General features: G+C 37.5%; 1 protein-coding gene across 1 annotated transcript in view; it reads right to left on the bottom strand.

The window, feature by feature from the left end:
- The window catches only part of IDE (insulin degrading enzyme), a 111,959-nt gene that overhangs the window by 86,559 nt on the left and 2,687 nt on the right, over positions 1–22,713 (bottom strand). The window contains exons 2-3 of the mRNA XM_036734627.1: positions 4,793–4,977; positions 3,565–3,772 (exon numbers count right to left, since the gene is read on the bottom strand). Of these exons, the coding sequence (XP_036590522.1) occupies positions 3,565–3,772; positions 4,793–4,977 (393 nt within the window). The remainder of the gene's footprint in view (positions 1–3,564; positions 3,773–4,792; positions 4,978–22,713) is intronic.

The raw sequence follows: 22,713 nt of genomic DNA, 5'->3' as shown, positions 1-22,713 counted from the left end.
AACCAATCTGACAGCTGAGTGTAAGATGGGACTAGAGTTTAGAAGGACTTGAGGCAGGAAGACTAATCAGAAAGATCAGGCATAAGGTGGTGAGGGTTTGCACCAGGGTGGTGGCAGTATCAGAAGAAAGGAAGGGCATAGAAGAGTGAAGTTAAGAAGATGAGAAACAACAAGACTTGTGTTTGGCTCTGAGCATGGGCTGGGGAGAGAGACTGAGGAGTGGAGGACAACTAGGCTGCCAGCCTGGGTGATCGGAAGGACGGCGGTGCCTTTGACAGTAAAGGGGAAGTTAAGAAGAGAGGATGCATCGTTTTGGGGGAAAGATAATGAGTCCAGTTTTGGGTACACTGAGTACACTGAAGGTCAGGAAAGAGGTTAGAATTAGACAAATAAATCTAAAAGTCATCTGAATTTACTACCAGAAGCATAAATTGATAGTAACCCACGTAAAAAGCTCTATTAAAAAGATTCCAGAAATTGAAATAAAAAGAACACATTTATATAAGAAATGATCAAACTGATCAAGTAATGATTATAGTATTTAAAGAAAACTAAAAATAAACAGCGAATAAATAATGATTCAGTACCACGCTATGACATCCTAAAATAAGTACATTAACTCTTCTCATGATTACATTTTGAACTGCTACCAAGTAGAAATAATTGTCTAATTATAACTTACCTAAGTCTTGGTTCAATTTAAACTGTCTATATCACAGTGACCCAAAGTTATTCATCTTATTTTATTACAGCAAAATTTAAAATTCAGATAAATTTTTTTCAGAACATCTGACTCTAATATTAGCTAAGCCCTACTACAAAGCTAAAGAAGGAAGGGAACAAACATTTATTGAGCAGGCATTGTGTTAGGTGCTTTGCAAACAGTATCTCATCTGATCTTCACAACACCCTGTGAGGTTGGTGGTATTAATACCCAAATTTTGCAGTTAAGGGAACTGAGGTACAGAAAGGTTAGGTGATTTGCCCAGGATCACACAGCTAGTAAGGTCTAAGGGTGCTTTTGAACTCAGGTCTTCCTGAATCCAAGCCCTGAGTTCTGTGTCAACTAGTTGCCTCTGAAGCAAGGGTAGATTCAAGACTTTAAAAGACAGAAATGGACCAGTGTGATAAATGTTGAAGATGATGTGGGAAAATTGGAACATTAATACATTGTTGGTGGAGCTGTGAACTGATCCAACCATTCTGGAGAGCAATTTGGAATTATGCCCAAAGGGCTATAAAACCGTGCATACCCCTTGACCCAGCAATACCACTTCTAGGTCTGTAACCCAAAGAGATCATAAAAATGGGAAAAGGATCCACATGTACAAAAAATATTTATAGCAGCTCTTTTTGTGGTGGCAAAGAATTGGAAATCAAGGGGATGCCCATCATTTGAGAAATGGCTTAATAAGTTGTGGTAGGGGGCAGCTAGGTGGCACAGTGAGTAGAACACCGGCCCTGGAGTCAGGAGGTCCTGAGTTCAAACCTGGTTTCAGACACTTGACAGACTTACTAGCGGTGTGACCTTGGGCAAGTCACTTAACCCTAATTGCCCTGCCTTCCTCCCTCCAAAAAACAAAAACCAAAAAAACAAGTTGTGAACCAAGTTGTGGCATATGAATGTAATGGAATACTATTGTGCTATAAGAAATAAGGAGCAGGCAGACTTCAGAAAAACCTGGACTTATATGAACTGATACTGAGTGAAATGAGTAGAACCTGGAGAACACTGTACACAGTAACAGCCATATTGTGGGATGACGGACTTTGATAGACTTAGCTCTTCTCAGCAATGCAAAGATCTAAGACAACTCCAAGACTCACAATGGAGAATGCTGTTCACATCCAGAGAAAGAACCATGGCGTCTGAATGCAGGTGAAGCATCATACTATTTGCTCTCCTTTTCTTTTGTTGTTTTGATTTTTTCTTCTTTCTCGTGGTTTCTCCCATTAGTTCTAATTCTTTTTTACACCAGGATTAATGTGAAAATACGTTTAACATGAATGTATAAGTACAGCCTATATCAGATTGCATGCCATTGTGGGGAGGGGGGAGGAAAGGGAGAGAGGAAAAATGTAAAACTCAAAATCTTACGGAAGTGTTGAAAACTAAAAATAAATTAATTATTAAGAAATGGACCAGAGACTAAGATTGATAGCTAGTGGATCTACAAGACTCTTGAGACTATCAATAGACCAACTACAGCTTTCAGTATATCAAAAAGAAACCCAATTACATCAATGTCTACTTTATGTAAACACAGACACTTTAGAAAATGTCATACAATTGTATGACTGGAAGAGGTGAGAGGGAACTTAAGGATCACCTAAGTGCAACTCTTATTTTACAGATGCTGAACTGAGACAGAGACCAAGAAACTCATTTGCCCCAGCAGGAATATGAGTATCATAGGCAGGATGAAGACTCAAGCATTGTAGCCCAGTGCTCTTTCCACTTTAAACTAACCATTGTATCTGTTGATGAAGAAAGCTATAAAGACAACCTAGATGGAAATGCACCTGGCTGCAGTATACTGGAGATTCATGTCTAGCTATGTGTAAGTGTGTATGTATATGTATATATACTTTGGTCCAAGCTGAGGTTGGATTCAGGAAGACTTGAGTTTGAAATCTGGTCTCAGAGCCAACTATGTCCCTCTTTCCCTGACCACCTACACCACTCTGTGTGTGTGTCTGTGTGTCTATGTGTGTGCAGGCATTCAAATGTACATACAGATTCAAATTGTAGTCTTATCTTTTAAAGTATGACTTTCTTATGCAAATATATTTCTACTTAAAGTCTGAGCAAGATAAGAGTTATATCCGTTTGTATGACACTTTGTTCCATGGAAATTCACAACATTGTTTTAGAAAAAAAGAATTAAACATAGGATCCAATAAAACCCTCAATATTAAAATCAGTAGGGGAATGTATACCTAATGTGGCCTTTCTCAAGATATGAACAACTGATGCAGCATGCTTGAGGAGGAGAAATGAGAATGGCAGCTTTGTGGTTTGGCGGTCTAAAATGTATCTACTTTAAAATAAAATTACATGCAAGTAGAAAAATAACAAAAGCAAAACTATTGTATTTCTTTAGACCACTGATGCTTATTTATAGAAATATGATCTGATGATGGTAAAAATTTTATTAAGTCAATGAAGTATTGTGCAGGCCTAAAGTCTATGTCAACGGTTACACCATTACTCTTCCTCTAATACAAAATAAATGTTATTGTTAGCTTAAAAGTGAACAAGCATAGGGGCAGCTAGGTGGCGCAGTGAGTAGAGCACTGGCCCTGGAGTCAGGAGGACCTGAGTTCAAATCCAGCCTCAGACACCTGACACATGTAGTAGCTGTGTGACCTTGGGCAAGTCACTTAACCCCAATTGCCCTGACAAACAAAAAAAGTGAACAAGCATAAAAAAAAGAACATAAATTACTACTGCTTATTATCTGGAGCCAAAATGTATAAATATGAAAGTAGTAATAGTCATTACTATAATATAACAGAAGTACATGAAGTAGACAGATCAATGCTTAACAAATTCATTTTTACCTGTCCAGGGCCCCTTCTAGGTGTTTATGTGATACATCAAAGTAGTAGTTGGTGTGTTCTCCACTTGTGAAAGCATTTGAACTCCCTGCATGCTCACTGAGGAATTGGCTGTATTCATTTTCTTTTGGATATTTCTTCGTTCCCAAGAAGAGCATATGTTCACAAAAATGGCTCAAGCCAGCAATATTTGGGGGATCTGACAAGGATCCTGGAGAAGAAACCATATAAACTTAAGTACTGAAACACAAACAAGCTTACAAGATTAAACACGTTACAAATGTAGTAACAATTACTGAAGCACAGAAGTGAAAGCTATCTCAGAGTCCATGAAAGAACCATAAGATGAAATCTACAACTCCCTCAAGTAGCCCATCCTATTCGGGGACAGCTCTTATCACTGGGAAGTTTTCCCTTAAATCAAACTCAGATCTGACTCTCCCTCTCTGCAATACCTACCTCGGATTTTTATATCTGCCTTCTAGGGCCAAAAAGAATAAGCCTAGAGCCCTCTTCCGCGTGATAACCCATCAAATGCATGAAGTCCTTTCCACTCCCACCCCAAGTCTTCTCTTCTCCATACTCAATATTGTCAGTTCTTTCAGATGATCTTTATTTGGCATAATCTTCATCAGACCTCTCACCATCCTGACTGTCCTCTTCCAAACATGCTCAATTTTGTTTACGTCTTTCCTAAGTCAATGTTTGTTTCCTTCCTTTGGCTTTTTTTTTTTTTGGCTACCAAATCATGCTACTGTTGACTCTTCTAGATGTTATAAGTCACTTAAATAAGCAAACCTGATATCCAAAACTATTCAAAATAACTAAGTTCACTAATAAGAATTCTAAGCAAATTCCTATACAATCCTAGAATGTGGAGTACTTGCTCAAGACCTCACAAACAGTAACAGATCTGAGATTCAAACCCAGTTCCCTTGACTTCAAATTCAGTACTTTAATAGCATGTTCAATACATTCTATGAAAATAAAGTATTTATTATAGGACTTCCTTAAACAGCAAGGACTTTTTGTGTGTACCTTTAATTGTCTGATTTACAAAAATTCAATTCACATACAGCTTTATAGAAACACATCTACTGCATACTATAACTGTTGTTTATACAGACACACCTGGATGCATTGAAATTGAGTCTTTCTTATTATTTCAATAGAAATGGAAAGTCTTAATAAATTCTAGGGCAAAGTTAAAGAAATAGAAACATAAAAATACCTATGTGTACATCAAGGGCTGCTGATGACTTATCTGTGGTAGGATCACTGATGAGGAGTGCCTTGATGCCATTTACCAATTCTAATCCTCGGTATTCTCGTTTATCCTCTGGAGATTTGATAATGTGATTGACTATTCTCTTAACAGCTGGGTTATCCATTTTGCCGCAAGACCCTCTCTGAAAGCTAAAACATGAGAAGTTTAAATGTCTCCATTTTTTTTATAAGACACACAGAAAGCTGAACATGTAAGATACCAGAGGATTACAGGTTGATTCCAGGAGGTTTGCCTAAAACCCACCTAACAAAATACAGACCTTTCTTGACTTCCAAAGACTAAAGACTTGCATAAATGACTTCTAAAACCATCTGAAGTACAGCCTGTATTCGAAGGTCAATATAGTTCAAATTATATTAATCCATGTAGAGAAAATTAAATATTATTTATATGGAGCAACATTTTTATTTATGATGGCTGAGGAGTTACAATTAAAGTGTAGCAAGGTCTGAAGACCTCAGAAGGTCTTCAAACTAAAGTAACAGCAAAAAGCAAAGGGGGTAGGAAGACCTTCACAATAATATTCATCAAAAAGAAACTACCAGAAAATTTCCCACAAAGGGTAACATGTAGTTCTGAGGCATATATACCAAGTAACTGAAGGGGTTTAACAGAGACTAGGAAATAAATATTTTTGGGAGTGAGTTATCAGTCTTATCTCAGCTCAGAGTGATGTTGCTGCTTACAAAAACAGTAAGGCTGGGGAACTATCTGAGAGTAGTGATAATGCTAACAAAAAGAAAGAAAAGTTATCAATAAAACATTTAAATAAACTGTACAGAAGAGATCAGAAGGAAATTCAAAAGGAAACACAAACAAGCAGTGCAGTGCTAGAGTTAAATTTGATTTTTAATTTAAAAAACAAGCTATGCATAAGATATTTCAGTGTCATATACAATCCTCTTATTCTGTTCTTCTTGGTATAAGAAAATGTTCATGTTTGTCAAGTTCATAACTATAAAAAAATAAAGTAAAAAGCACTGGGGCTGGGGCTTGACTGGGTTACCAACCTACCAAGTAAACTAGACATCAATCTGGAATGAGGGAGCCAATATGGTGGAGATATTTCACAAACACCCTTACTTCTGTAGAAGTAACCAAGTGACCTTGTAAAATCAGAGAAATCCTCCATTAGTTATGAGAAGTTCAAAGGTAAGTCACTGGGTAATAAGGCATACTTGTCATTTTATGGATAAGATTATAATCTATGGATTAAAATTTCTATGAGATCTCATAAGAAACGCTCAGTAAATTATTTCTTCAGTATATCTAGCTCTTTTGGGCTTGCTCATTAATATCAAGCACATTTACACAAGAAAAAAACCCTCAAGAATATTGATCTCTATTAAGAATGTTTCCTATTAAAAAAAATGTATCCTACTGGGAGTAAAAGCAGGGGATTGGTTTATAAAAGTATCTCTTTTGGAATTGTAAATTTCTATATTGCAGGACTACCATTTGCATATTACTTTTTCAAACCATACATACAATAATACAGAAACACTACTACTGACGATCAGCAGAATATAGTTAAGCATAATTCTCCAGAAAAACTTAATATTACTTTATAATGTGCATGTGCCAATGGGATAAGCCACCACAATGTAATTAAAACTAAAGAGTGATGAAATCAATGGCTAAGTCAATTATGTATCATTTCATGATATAAGGGAATTAACAGAGTGATGGTGATTCCCCAGTACAACTGGTATGATCATACATCTTCATGAATTTCCCAGGCAAGATGGGACAAGAATATCCAGAACACCATAGATAAACAGCAGTCAACAAATGATAACTGTATAAGAGATGCACCTTAGATGAACAAAGTTTATTGGGAAGAATGAGAGGTAACATCTTAATAAAGATTTTAGATGTAAAATCAACATTTACAAAATTATGAATTCTAAAACTTCTATTTCCCTCATTTTTGAATATGAATTCTCATTTAAATTCACAAAGTGGCTCCTGAGAAAGCGAAGGAAAGCTCATCTTAGCTACAAACACCTATTCTTGCTTTGTTAAGTGTGGAAAAGTTTTTTAAACAAGAAAAAGACCTGCTCTACCCCTTCCCATAATCCTAATGTGTAGATTGTCTGAGTCCCTATTTCCTAACCCATATTTTTTTTCAAGTGACTAAACCCTAGATTTGGATAACCCTTCTGATTTAGGCCTGTTCATAACAATCATCAAAGTCCTTCAGGAACAACATATTTCATTTGAGAAATAATCTATTAATGCTAAAATTCACATTTGGACATTAAAGCTTCCCTTGATCACTCATACTCTGTATAGCAATGAGATGGATCCAAGGTTGGGTAGAAATCAATTCCATAACATTTTAGAGTCAAAGTCTATGTCTGAGAGCAATAAGAGCTCCAACTTCAAACTAATAGTGCCCCCCAAAACCACTACCACAATCAAGAAACAAAAATTTGCCAAGCAAGACCCATTACCCAACAACCTGGCACTTCATCTTTGTTTTCCTTGTAACAAATATCTGTCCATACTTCCCAAAGCAAATGAATTCATACCTTCAGCGACAAAGGAAGAAGGAAAGGAATAAGGATTTTCAAGCCTCCTCAGATGAACTAACTCATTAACAGCGTGCCTGCTCCTTGAGTATTTATGATCTCATGAGGTCACCTGACTCAGCTGAGCCACTTATAAGCAATAAACAAAAAGCCTTCACTAATAACTTTTTAAAATAACAAGGGCTCTCCAAAAACTGTTTATCTGACAAAACAAGCTTAAGTGCTTAAGGAAATCAAAGTAGAAAGCCTAATGCTAAAAGAAACACTTTCTTTAAAAAGTATTCAAATTCAATGTCACATGCAAAATCATTTATAGGCACTAGCAGAATTATTTTTAATAGACCATAGTACACTGAAAACTTTAAAATGCACCACTATCACCTTTTAAGCATTGTATTGCAATGCTTTCTAGCAGATCAATTTCTGCAACTTTAAAGTGCTGTTAAGAATTTAAATAAATGTAATTTAGAATCAAAGAATGTTAGAGCTGAACAGGCCCTATAGGAGCATAGGTTTCCACAGGATGTTCCCCCCACTCCCACTCTTCCATGCTACTTCTGATGAATTATAAAATTTTATTTGGAAGTTTGAAATTATAGACTAAAAATTAGCAACAAAATAAAGCCCCAAATATGAAACTTCAAAACTTTCATACCAAGTTGAGATTTTGATGAAAATAATTACTTTGTTATCAACAAAATACTGGGATTAATTCTGTCTACCAAATTTCTGCCAGAGGCCTGAGAAAGCAGTATTCCATGAGAAAAAGAGCACTGGCCTCTGAAGGGCTTGAGCCTGAGCTCCAGCCTGGCTGCTCATCAGCTTTGGGAGCAGGAGGGCAAAGCTCTTCATCTCTGAGCTTCTACTTCCTTGATAAAATTGAGAAGTTGGACAAAATTATCTCTAAGGTCCCTTCCAAGCATAACATTATGTGATTCTAGTCACTTTGACATTACAAAGTTTAACTCAGCCTCTTCCATTGAGATAATTAAGATAGCAGACCATTATTTTTGTACTGTCACAGAACCAGCATGCAGCATATATTACAGTCTCATTAGAACAGCAATGCAGAATCAATATAATAAACTCTTCCTTCTCTGGAATCTAGCTGCCTACTTCCAAAGTGGCTAGTGACTGAAAAGCAGGTAGTAATACAAGAATATATGGGATGATCAACACCACACTACAAATTTTCTATAAGACAGATAATCATAAAAAAGAATCATCTAAGGCCATAGCAGAGTTAATGTGGTTCTAAAACGTTTAACTTCTCAACAAAATTAATGTTAAGCCTAGAACACTGATAAAATATTTCTATTAAGCACTTATCTGAAACGCTAATGCAAACACTCACTTTATGCAATCCAGATGCTGTTCTATAGCTGTCTGTAACTTGGGTTTTTATAAATGAAATCCTACTTTCTAGTGATGTTTATTGTTATTTCAGAGATGCTTTGTCTACATTTTTATTGAATTTGTTTATACTGACTTTTAACATTTTAAATTTGTTTTTTAATTGGCCTGGCCTTTCTATTGAGTAGTTTACAATCTAAAATATCTAAATATGTATCTTCAGGGACTTTCTATTTTAAAAAACTGATAGGGATCATATGACCAACAAGATGGCAGAACAGATGTTTTCCACAATCCTCAGCAGCCCAAAAACCTCAGAAAAAGGAATTATGTGACAAAGGAAATATATGGCGAATTCTTCAGGGAGAGGACAATTTGCAAAGTGTATCTCTTAATTCCTTTTTTTTTTTTAAACTAGCAGGTCTCCCTATTTTATTCAGGCTAGAAGTGCAGGCGGCTACTCACAGGCTGATCCCACTAATGGCCAGCTTGAGAGGTCTGACTTGCTCCATCTCCAACATGGGCCAGTTTGGCCCTCTTTAGGCAACCCCCATTCTTGGAGGCCTACCGTACTTTTGCCCTTTGCAGCTTAGAACTCCTGAGTGATCTGATGGCCTTGGCCTCCCCAGTAGTTGGGAGTATAGGCATGTGCCATCATGCCCTGCAAATGTCCCCTAATTCATCTATTTTTGTAAAGTCTCTGTATATTTGTAAAAGTTACTTATGATTCTAGCCTCTTATTATTAGGTCAACTGTATAGAGCTTGCTAATATTAGTACTGAAAAGAATATAAAAATCACCAGTGAACATTTAGGCAAATGAACAAAAATCATCATTTTACAAACTGATCCTTCCTCCTGATAAAGCTAGAAGCCTTTCTTTAAGCGAGGTCCTGGGTAATAACAATGGTCCACAGGATTCTCAAGGTAGTCAAGAGACTACTCCAAAATTCAATGGATATAGAGCAAAGTTTCCTACCTAACAGAGTAAAGGACAGAATAATAATCAAAAGCACAGTGCTTTACAAGATTTACATGTGTCTGTTGCAAGTATCCTCATTTCACAGATGAGAACATTGAGGTTCAGAGTCGTAAAATGACTGGTTCTCCACAGGCCCACTGTCATACTAAGCATCATAGCCAGGAGTCCAACAGGGTATCCTGAGTTCAAAACCAGTGGGCCAGGTCTTTTCAACGTATCACTCTCTCCTTTCTCTTCAAATTTACCAAAAGCAGGCAAAACAATTTATAGGACCACTGTCATAGATCAGGTCCACTGTCCTGAGGAAAGGGAAGCTGCTTACAGGTAAAAGGGAAAGAGAAACAAGGAATGAAAAACTCACTGAAGATCTAATTTGACACAGTTTTCTATGCCCCCAACAAAACTATGATCTTTTCTTTCCTTTCCTGTCCCCTAAATGACAAGGGAGAAGCAGATAAGAGTTGAATGGATTCAAGACACTGTCTCAGGATGTAAGCGACACCATGGAGTCTTTCATCAAAACAAAGTGGTTTGTGGATTAAAAACTCTGAGACCCACTAAGCCATAATTACTCTTTCTCCTCCAAAGAGATACATTCACTATATAAACTTGTGAAATCTTACAACCTCCAAAGGACATCCTAGAAATGGAGTCACACTGATGCAAGGTCGCACTAACCCCTTCTGAGCAAGAATCAAGAAAAAGAGGATTTGCCAAGCAATGATGGGTCATTGAACGTAATCATCAAGTAGGCACATGCTTACTGATGATAAACATTGTTGGCTACATTAAAAAAACAGAGAACATATGAAGTATAGCCATGAGTCAGCCAAGTTAGTAATAATAAAATAATGAAGTTTAAATGTAAAATGTAGGTTTCCACAGTTATTCACCACTTTGGATTTAACACTGCTTTGGGTCATAACTGTTATTAAAAAATAAAATGACACCACCAACACACAACACTGGCAAACACTGTCAGGTAACAGCAAAATTCCAAATCAATGCAGAAATTACTCCCTACCATTAGTCAACACTCATCAACATGTCCCTCCCAGGATGTGAAGAGCAGGATCTTCATACCTTGGAACAACAACAAAACCCCACCTAACTCTAAACTTTGGCAAGCTAAAATGTCAAATAAATTTGCAAGATAGAAGCCCCTTTCTTTAGATGCCCCCAGACCTTTGGGACAAGGGTTGCCTTGAGCTTAACTACTATTCATTTCCAAAGGTCCACAAGCAATTAAAGGTTTTGAGATTTTAATCAACACCAAACTTACACTCAAAGCTTGCCCAGAAAAGCAGTCAAATATTAATATCTGACTGGGTCCCCAGAATGCTATATTTACCTACTCCAGTCAGGTACATGCTCATTTATCCCTGCCTGGAGGCTTAATTCTACTAAAATTTTGACCTTAGTTTTGGCATATAGGGAGCCACTAATCCAGAAGTTGTTGGCTAAGCATCAAGATAATTCCTGTTGCAGGTCATCCATCCAGTTCTGATCCTAGTTCCCTGTCGACCTACATTTATGATCTGTTACCTAACCCTTCTATATCATCATCCCAGCTACCTAATCTCCGTATACACTTCTCTGAACTTCCTAATCCCTGACTCTACTTATCCCCAGGACTCTGCCTCACCCAGACTACTCAAAGGACTGCTATCCATGTATACCTGGTTGCCTATGCTGATCTGGGATTAACCCACCTACCTGGATGTTCTCTAAATTTCTACAGCTACTACATGAATCCTTTCCTGTTCCCTATAGTTGCTGGAATCTCTCCCCTCTCACCCCAGGCCCCCCATAAAACTTTCTCATATAGCTATACGTTGTCTCCCTTGGCTGGATAATAAGCTCTTTGAAAGCTTTTATCTTCATATTTACAGCACCTAGGCACAATATCTGGTGCAAGGTAGGCAATTAATATATGCCTGAATGATTGATGGGCTGAACTCAACCCAGTAAGATCTGCACTCTTAGAATGATTACAAACTGTGTGATGCTGGGAAGTAAATACCAACTCTGTTTGAAATGGGGGGAAGAGGATCACCAGAGAGTGAAATATCAGGAACAGCAAGCATAAAGAGCTCAGAGAGGGCAGAGGTGGGAAAAGATCTACCGAGAGAGCAGTCCTTTCCATCCACATTGTTTACTCTGGCCCATTACTACTACTACCAGCACAGCTACAGCTCCCATTGCTCCTCTGCACTATTCTCCCTGATTCCATTCCAAGACTGTATTTATTACCCATGAAATCTATTCTGTAGGGCCATGTTTCAGCACAATTAGTAGCTTACTGTATGCTATATTTTTTTCTCTCTGGCTATTTCAGTAGATTTTCAATAGCAGTTTGGTTCATGCCTTGTCTCCGCAAACAGACTATACATTGCTTGGTTGGGGACAGGGACCTTATCTTATATATACTTTTTTAAAAATTGCCTACTGCATCCAGCACACTGCTAGATATAAAGGTGGTTTTTAATACCTGATTTATTTCTATCTTTATAATGGAAAAGCAAGGTTCCTATCTTCTCCCTATTATTACAAACATTTGTTGAGATCCAACTGTGTATAGGGCAGTAGAGCCAAAAAGACATAGCTATGATACTGGGTTTTTTCCCCCAGCTGTCCCCTGAACCCTAAAAATACAACTTTCAGTGTTGGTTCTAGTAGCAGTCAGAGAAGGCAGTGCTAAAAATACAATTTTCAGTGTTGATTCTGGTTGCAGTCAGAGAGGGCAAGACAGATGACTTTTCTTCAGTACATGACAACTAGGTCACATGGTTTCTGTTCCCATAAAATTTATATGCTTTTAAAAAGGGGTACTTTTCATGATCCTCCCCTGCCAAAAAAAAATAGCTGGCTAAAATTCATCCAAAGACTGATTAAAAAAAAAGACAAAAACAACACCACCACAACCAGGTGAGTTCATTTCCCTACTAAAACAAAAATGAACATTAAAAATACTGACACAAACCAGTTTATTGTCTCTAGCTTATCTTTTGTGAAAGTTTGGTTGGCTCCATTAAGAAACCAGCTTGTCATAGCTGATGCAATTTCCAAATGAAATTTAAAAAATTGTTTCTGGTACAGTGTAGATACATTACAGGATGGAACTATAGTCAAATTTATTTTTTCAAAGGCCTAGTGACATCATGTGGTCTGGCTCAAGATTGGAAATGGCCAATTTAATGCTCCAATTTGTTTCTCTAATTCCAGAGGAAAAAACAATTCCTTAGGTGCTTTGGAAAGCTACAGATACATCTTTCATTCCCTTTCTTTGTTTAGATGGAGAATGTTAGTGAAACCTAGAACCTGGATCCATCTAACTGCTTACAACTTAGAAACGTTATTGTGGTTTGCTTATTACAATTCAGTCCATCCTCCAGCTGTCAAATTGATATCCCTAAAGCGCAGATCTAATCACATTGCATCCTTATTCCATAAACCCCAGTAGCTCTCTATTACTCCCAAGATCAAACAAAAACCTTCTGTCTGGCTTTGAAAGCCCTTCATAACCTTACCTCTTCCTACCTTTTCAGTCTTATGCCTTACTCTACTCCACATCCTCTACAATCCATTAACTCTGGCTTCTTTGCAGTTTCCCGAACAAAGCTCTCCATTTTCACTGGTCATCCTCCCTTGCCTGGAATGCCTTCCCTTCTCACCCGGACTCTTATTTCCTTCAGATCCCAGCTAAAACCCCATTTCTACAAGAAACCATTCCTGCTTCCCTTCATGGTAGTGCCTTCACTCTACATTATCTCCAATTTATCTTATGTGTATCATTTTTTTTAATACAGTTGTTTGTCTATGCTTCCTCTACGTTAATGTGTGAACTTCTTGAACGTAGGATTTTTGCTTTTCTTTGCATTCCTAGTGCTTAGGGACAGTGCCTGGCACATAGTAGGCACTTAATAAATGTCTGTGGACCTGACTCTTCATCTTTGTAACAAAGTTACAAAAATATCTGTGTAGGGGATTTTTTCAGCACTACCTATATCTGTACTATACCTTCACCCAATTCTACTCCAAATCCATAACAGAGCTCTTCAAATACTTGAGGGGCTATGAGGCAGATCAAAAATTTGTTTTGCAGTGCCATAGCAATTTCATGGGTACAGTAACTAAAACTAATGCCAATGAGTGGAAATCAAAAGAAACCCATTCTGGCTAGACAGAAATGTTTTTTGAAAAATTAAGGAAAAAAAAAAAGAAAAACTAAGAATAAGAAAGGCTAGCATATACCACTTTAAGGTTTGTAAAGCACAAATATTTTATTTTCTCACCAAACGACTCTGGGAGTTTGGTGCTATTATTCTCAATTTACAGCTGAGGAAACTGAGGCAAATAGAGGTTAAGCGATTTGCCCAGGGACAGACAAGTCAGGCAAATTTTGAACTCAGACTTTCCTGACTCCGTGTCCAGCATTCTATCTACTGTGCTATCTAGCTGATTAAAGAAATAAAATTACAAATTGGGCTGCTCTGGGAACTTCCTGATCAATGAGTATGTGAAAAGAAAGGCTGGATCTGCTAGGAACTTTATACAACAGGGGTTCGTAACTTAGGGTCCATGAACTTGGATGGGGCAAAAAATTACATCTTTATTTTCACTAATCTTTAGTTTCTTTGTAATCCTATATATTTTATGTCATGCTTTTAAAAACATGATTCTGAGGAGGGGTCTACAGGCTGCCAAAAGGCTCTATGGACTGAGAAAAAGGTTAAGAATCCCTGCTAGACAGGAAAAAATTTCTGCGCTGTATGGTATGTTCAACTAGGTATCTTCTAGGTTTCTTCCAACTCTTATGTTCTCAGATACTAGATAGCTAAAATAGAAACTCCAAAGCTTTTAAATCCAGAACTTTTCCAAGAATGAGAACTGGAAGGAATGGGGCTTAGGTAGATACAGATTCTCCTTACCCTGATCTTGCACCACATCTCAAGCCACTGTCTAAGTGAGGCTGCTGTTTCATAGCACTACCCAGAATGTTCCCTGCCTGTTGGGGGAGAGGAGGCAGGGGAAGAGTTAACTCATTTTCATTTAATACTTCATTTATGAGGACACAAGATCAAAGGTTTTAGAGCTGAAAAGGGCTTGAGAATCCATCTAGTCCACCTCCCTTTACTTTAAAAATGAATAAATTGAGGTCTGAAGAAATTATGTAACTTGTTCAGCTTACCAGACTTTGCTCATATCCCTCAATTTCGTAGACAATCCATGAAATACAGCTTTGTTCTCAGATCTATTCACTAGTATTTTAAGAGACAGGGAAGAGGGGATGTTACAGGTTACAAAAAAATCTGTTCCCAATACACTGTAATCTCTGCTATACAGATTTATAGCCTCTACCCAATCATACTCCCCACCTCTTAACCTAAGATCTAATTCATGTCAGTGTGTATGTCTTGCCTTTCTTCTCTTTCCTAACCATAGATTGGTTATTATGACACTGAACAGACTGGTTCTTTTATATTTCCCTACCCTGAACACATCCATCTGTTCCAAGACCCAGTTTACCCTAATTTTACCTTTCTTGTTCTATTTCCTGTTGACTCTTAGAATAACTGCTGGATCTGGATGGGTGACATTAATCTCCCTGTTTATGTAAAGTTTACAGCTCCACCCACTTCAGGAGGTAGCAACCTAGCACCTTCTTGTTACACAATGACATCAGCAATTTCAGAGCAATTTCTCTAAGTACTGGGTTATGGTTTTTGCAATTACTTTTGACATACAGGTGCAGTCACAAAAGATGAGATTGATTTCCTCTCTTTGTAATCCTATATATTTTATGTCATGCTTTTAAAAACATGATTCTGAGGAGGGGTCTACAGGCTGCCAAAAGGCTCTATGGACTGAGAAAAAGGTTAAGAATCCCTGCTAGACAGGAAAAAATTTCTACGCTCTATGGTATGTTCAACTAGGTATCTTCTAGGTTTCTTCCAACTCTTATGTTCTCAGATACTAGATAGCCAGAAATAGAAACTCCAAAGCTTTTAAATCCAGAACTTTTCCAAGAATGAGAATTGGAAGGAATGTGGCTTAGGTAGACACAGATTCTTCTTACCCTGATCTTGCACCACATCTTAAGCCACTATCTAAGTGAGGCTGCTGTTTCATAGCACTGCCCAGAATGTTCCCTGCCTGTTGGGGGAGAGGAGGCAGGGGAAGAGCTAACTCATATCATATAATCATACATACTATGTATTTGAAACACAATTCTAAGAACAAAGAGGGATTTTTTTTTTAACACAGAGACAAAGTTTTACAAAGGGACACTAGTCGGGAAGAGACTAATGTAAGTAAAATAATTTTTCACATTAGTCGTGTTTTGCAGGAAAAGCTAGGAACTATGGTACAAATGCCAAGCCAGTTTTTAGGGAGGCTCCTGTCTTCTGGAACTCTGGCTCAAAAACACACTCAGCTAGAATGTGTCTGACAAAGTCCAACCCTCCACACCTCCCTACCCCCTTTGGATGCTGGGCCATGCCCTATATTGGTCACTGATCATTGCAGACCAAAACAGAAGTGGAAGTCCAAGAGCAGTCAGTCAGAAACTGGGAGGCAGACGCTGGGAAACTTTTTAAGTATGTAAAAACCTTTTCCATCCCAAGACAGAAATGAGAAGGGAAAAAAGGCAGACTGGAGGAGGTATTAATGAGCAAACTGGAATTTTGTAGCTGTTGTTGAATTAAACTTCAAGGACTGGATAAACTGCCTTTTCACAGAATCACCAGATCATATATTTCAAGCTAGAAGTGTCCTTAGTGGTCATCTAGTAAAAATAGTTAGCATTTTTATAGTACTCTAAGGCTTACAAAGTGATTTACATGTTTTCTCATTTGATCCTCATTTTACAGATGAGGAAACTAAGTCTGAGGTTAATCCAAATCCTTCATTTTGGAGATGAAGAAAATGAGGACTGAGAAATTAAATGACTTGCCCAGGTTCACTAAAGTAGGAAGAAACCCTAAATAACATCCAGTACAACTCCTCATTTCACAGATGATGAAGCTAAGCCAACAAAACAGCGAATAATTTTTGCACTAAAAAAAGGAAAAAACTAACACAAAGATAAATGAGCTTTCTATGCTGTTTTTTCCACTTAATGATTCCTAAGACAACATCTAAGACAAATGAATTCTAAAGCAGGCTCTTAAATGTGCTTTCCTTCACAAACACTGGGAAACAGTATTTTAGGAATCCAAAAGCCAGTCTTGTTCAACCTATTCATTTTATAGATGATTAGTTGTAAGCTATCTTAATTTAATAGAAATTTCCTTTGGGATGTGGAATATTTGATTTAAAATAGGTGACATTTATATAGCACCTTAAAGTTTGCAAAGCACTTGACCAAGTCTCAGTCTCTCTCTCTTCCTCTCTCGCTCTCTCTCTTTTTCTCTCTTCATTCCTAGAACTGGGTTGTCCCTTTTTAGGCAATCTAGTATACTCCACCCCCCAGGGCTCACTATAGTAATGTCAAACTTAATGCAGATACCTTTAAGAACTGTCAAAAAGGAATGTTTAGTATATATCACTCAAATCTATAAAAATAATTACAATAATTGGTCCTTCCAAAAAGCCATATTGGCAAGTTCATCCTATAACAAAATGCTTAAAAGACTAGGCTCCAACTAACATTTTTTTGGATATATGAACATATGAAATGAATTAGAACCACAGTATCATTGAGCTGGAAGACGCCTCAGAGTTTATTTACTCTACGCACCTCAACGGAAGAAACAGGGTCAGAAAGGTAAAAACGACTTGTCAAAAGTCACAAAAAGTAAGAGGGACAAGACTCACAGCCAAGTTATTCTGACTTCAAATCTAGCACTTTACAAGTCTGATGCTAAGCTCTAAGCTTTCAGCTCAAAAATCCAAAATTGCACAGGAAAACTGACCAACTGAAACACTCAGATGCAAAGGGCTTTGTCCGTGGATTACACAAACTACCTAAAGGCCAAGTCAAAATTATAACTCAAATCTCCTAAGTTCTAATTCAACATTCTTTCCACTATACTATGCTATCTCCTTCCTTAAATCCAATTTGGAAAGAGCTAGTAACAACACTTATGTCCAATGATTGGAGAATGACTGAACTGGTTATGAATATGATATAATGTTATCATATCATAAAGAGTAACAGAAGAATTCAGAGAAACATGTGAAGACTTGTATGAAGTAATAATATGAAATGAACACCGCAGAGCCAAAACAGTGTAAATAAATCAACACTGAAAGGTAACACAATTATGGTCAAATACAAGTCAATGTTCAAATTTAACAGAAAAAAATGGATGCATTCTTTTAACAATTAATGAATTATTTAGGGATGGAGTAGACTGAAGTTGTACTTTATATGAAGGAGGTTGTTTGGAACTGCCTGTTGTGTCAAAACAAAAATTATCAATAATTTTTTAAATTAAGTTGGTCAGTTTTTTTGTAGACAACTTAGATTTCATGTAATTTGAGATTTTATAAACCTTAGATATCTTAAAGTGCCCAACTCTCAATATCTTTATTTCACAATACTATTCTGGAACCAAGAAAATCAGAAAGTATGAGAGTGACCAACCCACTAATTTTACCTGGAATTCCTAGCTAATAACTAGTTATTAGGGCTCAAAAATCCTGAACTTGCTCAAGGTCATAAATTACTGGGTCCCTTTCCTGAGTCAAAACAATGCCTACTGGATTCCTCTTATCAGAAGCACATTGGTTTCAGCAATTTAAGTTATGGTAGGATGGTCACTCCCTTTAGTTCTGACACTCAATGATAATACTGACTAGATGAAAGAGATTGACAGATATACTGAGGAAAGAGAACTGCAACAGGAAAATGCAGATGTTGGGCCTCAAGTCTTATGGCATAATTTTACTATTATTAAAAAGAACTGGGAAAGAGGCGCTAACAACTTGCTTTTTACCACATCCTTCCAATCTTCTACAAATATAATTCTTGATTATAACACTTCACTTCTTCCCAAAACTAGGCAACACAACCAAGGCCCTGCTAACATTTTTTAGTCTTTTGGTGGTACAACAACAACAAAAAAGCCTGTGATGACAGTGTTTACTAGGTATCAATACTATAAATTTTAAAAACTATTCTTTAAGAGACTTTCTATTATAGACCAGGGTATTTAAGCTACTCCCCCAAAATGAGATTGTTGTTATTGTTAACAGTAATAATTACCAGCATTTGTATAGCACCTCCTCTGTGGAAGGCACTTTACAAATATTATTTCACTTGATCCTGACATACTTGTGATGTAGATGCTATTAGTATCATCCCTGTTTTACAGCAGAGAAAACTAAAGCAAACAGAAGTTAAGTGACTAGCCGCCCTGGGTCACACAGCTAGGTAAGTATCTGAGGCTGCATTTGAACTCAGGTCTTCCTGACTACAGGCCCAGTTTCTATACACTACCCCATCTAGCTGCCTCTTTTAAAGGAAAAAATACATACACATTCAAGGAAGAACAACACCAATTTTAAGAAGCAATACTGTATATGGCAGATCTGGGAATTGGGGGGGGGGTGCAGTTTATATCTTTGGAAATAATCATTTCAAATGATTTCTGATTTCATGAATGTAGGTACTCCCTCCACTCTGCAAACCAAAACCCACCCTTTCATCTTTGTCACGTTCTCTAATAAATACCCCACATCTATGTTCTGGAGGCCTTTCCCTATGTCACAAGATCTAGAGCTAGAAAGAACCTCTTCATTTTGCAGATTAGGAAGCTCAGAGAGGTTAACTTGCCCAACGTCACATACGTAGTAAGTGGCAACAAACAGGATTTAACTCTGGTTTGTGATTCTAAATCTAGGGTTCTTCCCACCATACCATGCTATCTCCTTTGACATTTCATGTACACAAGTGTAATCCCTTCGATTGCCTGTCTGTAAACTGATCATTTTAGGGAGTGAGGTAGATGGGAGTCGGAAAGGGAAAAACCAGACCTAGGTTTTCATTGATATAAGGAACTTCAGATGAATTAAATCCCTATACCAAAGCAGGTGGGCACCGGCTCTACAACTTAGAGTTGCCTGGTGGACTGAGAAGTTAACTGATTAGCTCAGGTAAAAAGTCAGTGTAAGTCAATGTCAGGTCTTCCCAGACAAAGGCTAGCTGTGTGGGTAGCTGATAGCCCAGTTGAAGGTGCGATGGGTAAAAAAAAAAAGCATGTCAGTCCTGCCTGCATGAAGACAAATAACACACAACAGGCTATGATTAAGTTCCAAATAATTCACTTAGTCATCTAGCATTTGTCTATTATGTGCCAGGCACTGTGCTAAGCAAACAAACAAGTATTATTAAGAATTACTAAGTTCAGGTGCTCATTAGAACCTGACCTATCAATATGTCTGAGCAGGACATTTGACCTCTCTAATCCTTGTTCTCTTCATCTGTCAAATGGGAAAAATCATTTTAACTACCAACCTCACAGAACTGCTGGGAGGAACTATCTAAATCTCAACTTGCTCTAAAATGTGAATTACAAGTGAAGAAACTGGTAAAAGGAAATTTGGGCTGGGGCACACAATGGGAACAAGCAACCTCCATAAACTTAGTCTATCCTGAAATCCTGGTATCTACTGATTTTTCTCCTCCTCAAAGGAATCTAAACCTGGATGAATTAAGCAGTAAACTACTATTTCAAGGTACACCAAATTTCTAACTTTGAAACCTGTGGCACTTTCACTGGTTGTCCCACACACCTAGAAGGTGCTGCCTTTTCATCTCTGCCTCCTGGTTTCCTTCAAGCCCCAGCTCTACAGGAAGCCTTTCTGGATCCCCCTTAATTCTAATGCCTTCCCTCTACTGATTATCTCCAATTTATTCTGCATATATCTTATTTGGACATAGATGTTTACATGTTATCTCCTGTCTCATTAAACTGTGAACTTCATGAGAGCAGGGACTGTCTTTTGCATACATATGTATATGTATATAGTTCAGAGCCTGGCACACAGAAGGCATTCAATAAATGTTTACTGACTGAGACTGGTGGGTACACCTTAGAAGTCCTAGGTATTTTACAAACCTCAGTTCACGTGCCATTGGAAAGTATTTGTCAAATGACCACTAACATTTTTCACTGCTAGATCTGGACTGTGCTTACAATCACAATTTAGTTTATTGTGATACTTTTGCTCACCCTAAAGATGCAACCTAAAGCTCACACTCCTCGATGTCAGACAGTGATTAATAAAATAGCATTGTTATCACCTTGAATAAAACACTGATGGGAAGCTCCACATAAAGTTTGTTATAAAATCCCCTATGAGCTATCAACAAAAACCATCTGGAAGATAAGGCTCTTTGGGCCGCCTATTTTAGGCATTTGGGATTGAGCCCTGGGATATAAACAACTCTAAATTCTGAACTTCACTTCTTCCATTAATACTATGTAGAGCAGTGTTCTCAAACTCAAATAGAAACATCCCTGAGGGCACTTATTGGCTCAGAAAACCACAAATTAACATTATCTACGTTGTTTTGTTTTTATTTATTTTGTTAAACATTTCCCAATGACATTTTAATCTGGTTCCTGTAGCACTAGGGAGTTTTGGGAGTCCTTTGTGGCCCCAGAGCTCCAAGTATGACACATCTAATGAGAGTAAAAGGCAACTATTTGTTTCTTCCAAGCACAAGCCATTCGCAGCATTCCACTCTTTCAACTCATAATGACGTATATCAAGAATTATAAATTTAGAGCTGGAAGAGACCTTAGAAGTTATGGAATAGTTCAACAACCTCATTTTATAGATGAAGAAATTGAGGCCCAGAGACATTCAGTGACTTGCCCAGGGGCACAGCTACTAAGTTTCTGGGGTGGAATTTGAACCCATAGCTTCCTAACTCAAGTCCCTGTCCACTCTACCAGAAAGAGAAAAGATACAATAAACTTCAAAATTTGAAACACGTAAACATATTTGTTGTTAGTCATTTTTCAGTCCTGTCTGACTCTTCATGACCCCATTTGGGGTTTTCCTGGCAGAGATAACTGGAGTGTTTTGCCATTTCCTTCTCCAGCTCATTTTACACATGAGGAAACTGAGGCAAACAAGGTTAAGTGACTTACACAGGGCCACACAGCCAATACGAGTCTGAGGACAGATTTGAACTCAGGAAGAGGAGTCTCCCTGACTTCAGGCCTGGCACTCTATCCACTGCTACACCTAGCTGCCCTTAAGCATTAAGTTCTATGAAATGCACTGATGTAACCAATCTCTTGACATGGTAGACAAAGGGTAAGTTCACAAAATGTCAGTCGGCAAAGGTAAAAAAGAAAAAAACTGGAGAAAACACACACACCTTCATCCTGCTCTTTAACCCTTGTAGAACTGCCAAAATACTTCCAAAGTATACACTGTCTCATTCATAAAAAGGAGGAAACCTGAAAATTTTAACTTAAAGAATCTTAACACCAAGTGTTTTACAGCTGCAATTTTCATGTAACAGATAAAGAACGCTAGATTGCCTTTTCAGAGTAAACTGAACATTTACAGTAACATTTAAGTACAATGTTAATTTTACCATGAACAAAGAACATAACACGTTACCAACAGGGAGGGAAATGTGCACTGCTACAATGAGATGACTAAAGAACAACTTGTGCTTTGTAAAAAATCCATCTAGATTTTCTATCTGCTGACTGATAATGCACTAACCAGTGTTCAAGCAGCCATGGAGAAAAAAATAAAAATGTACTCCCTTCTTTTAGAACTTAAAAAAAAAATGATATAAGGATCTGTTCTGTTGTTGCAGTATCTGCAGATAGGATGAGCATAAAAAACTCACCTCAGAGGTGGAAAATAAAGTTCTAAAGATTTTCCCTCCCATTAATATTTATTGAGTACATATGTGCAAGGTACTATGTGTACTGCACAAATAGAAATAAAGTATAAGATATAGTCTCTTCCTCAGTTAATCTCTAGTTTAGTTGGAAAGATGTGATATTAATACATGAG

Source organism: Trichosurus vulpecula, chromosome 8, assembly GCF_011100635.1.
Source record: "Trichosurus vulpecula isolate mTriVul1 chromosome 8, mTriVul1.pri, whole genome shotgun sequence".
Classification (NCBI taxonomy): Eukaryota; Metazoa; Chordata; class Mammalia; order Diprotodontia; family Phalangeridae; genus Trichosurus; species Trichosurus vulpecula.
This window is presented reverse-complemented; position numbering and strand designations above follow the sequence as displayed.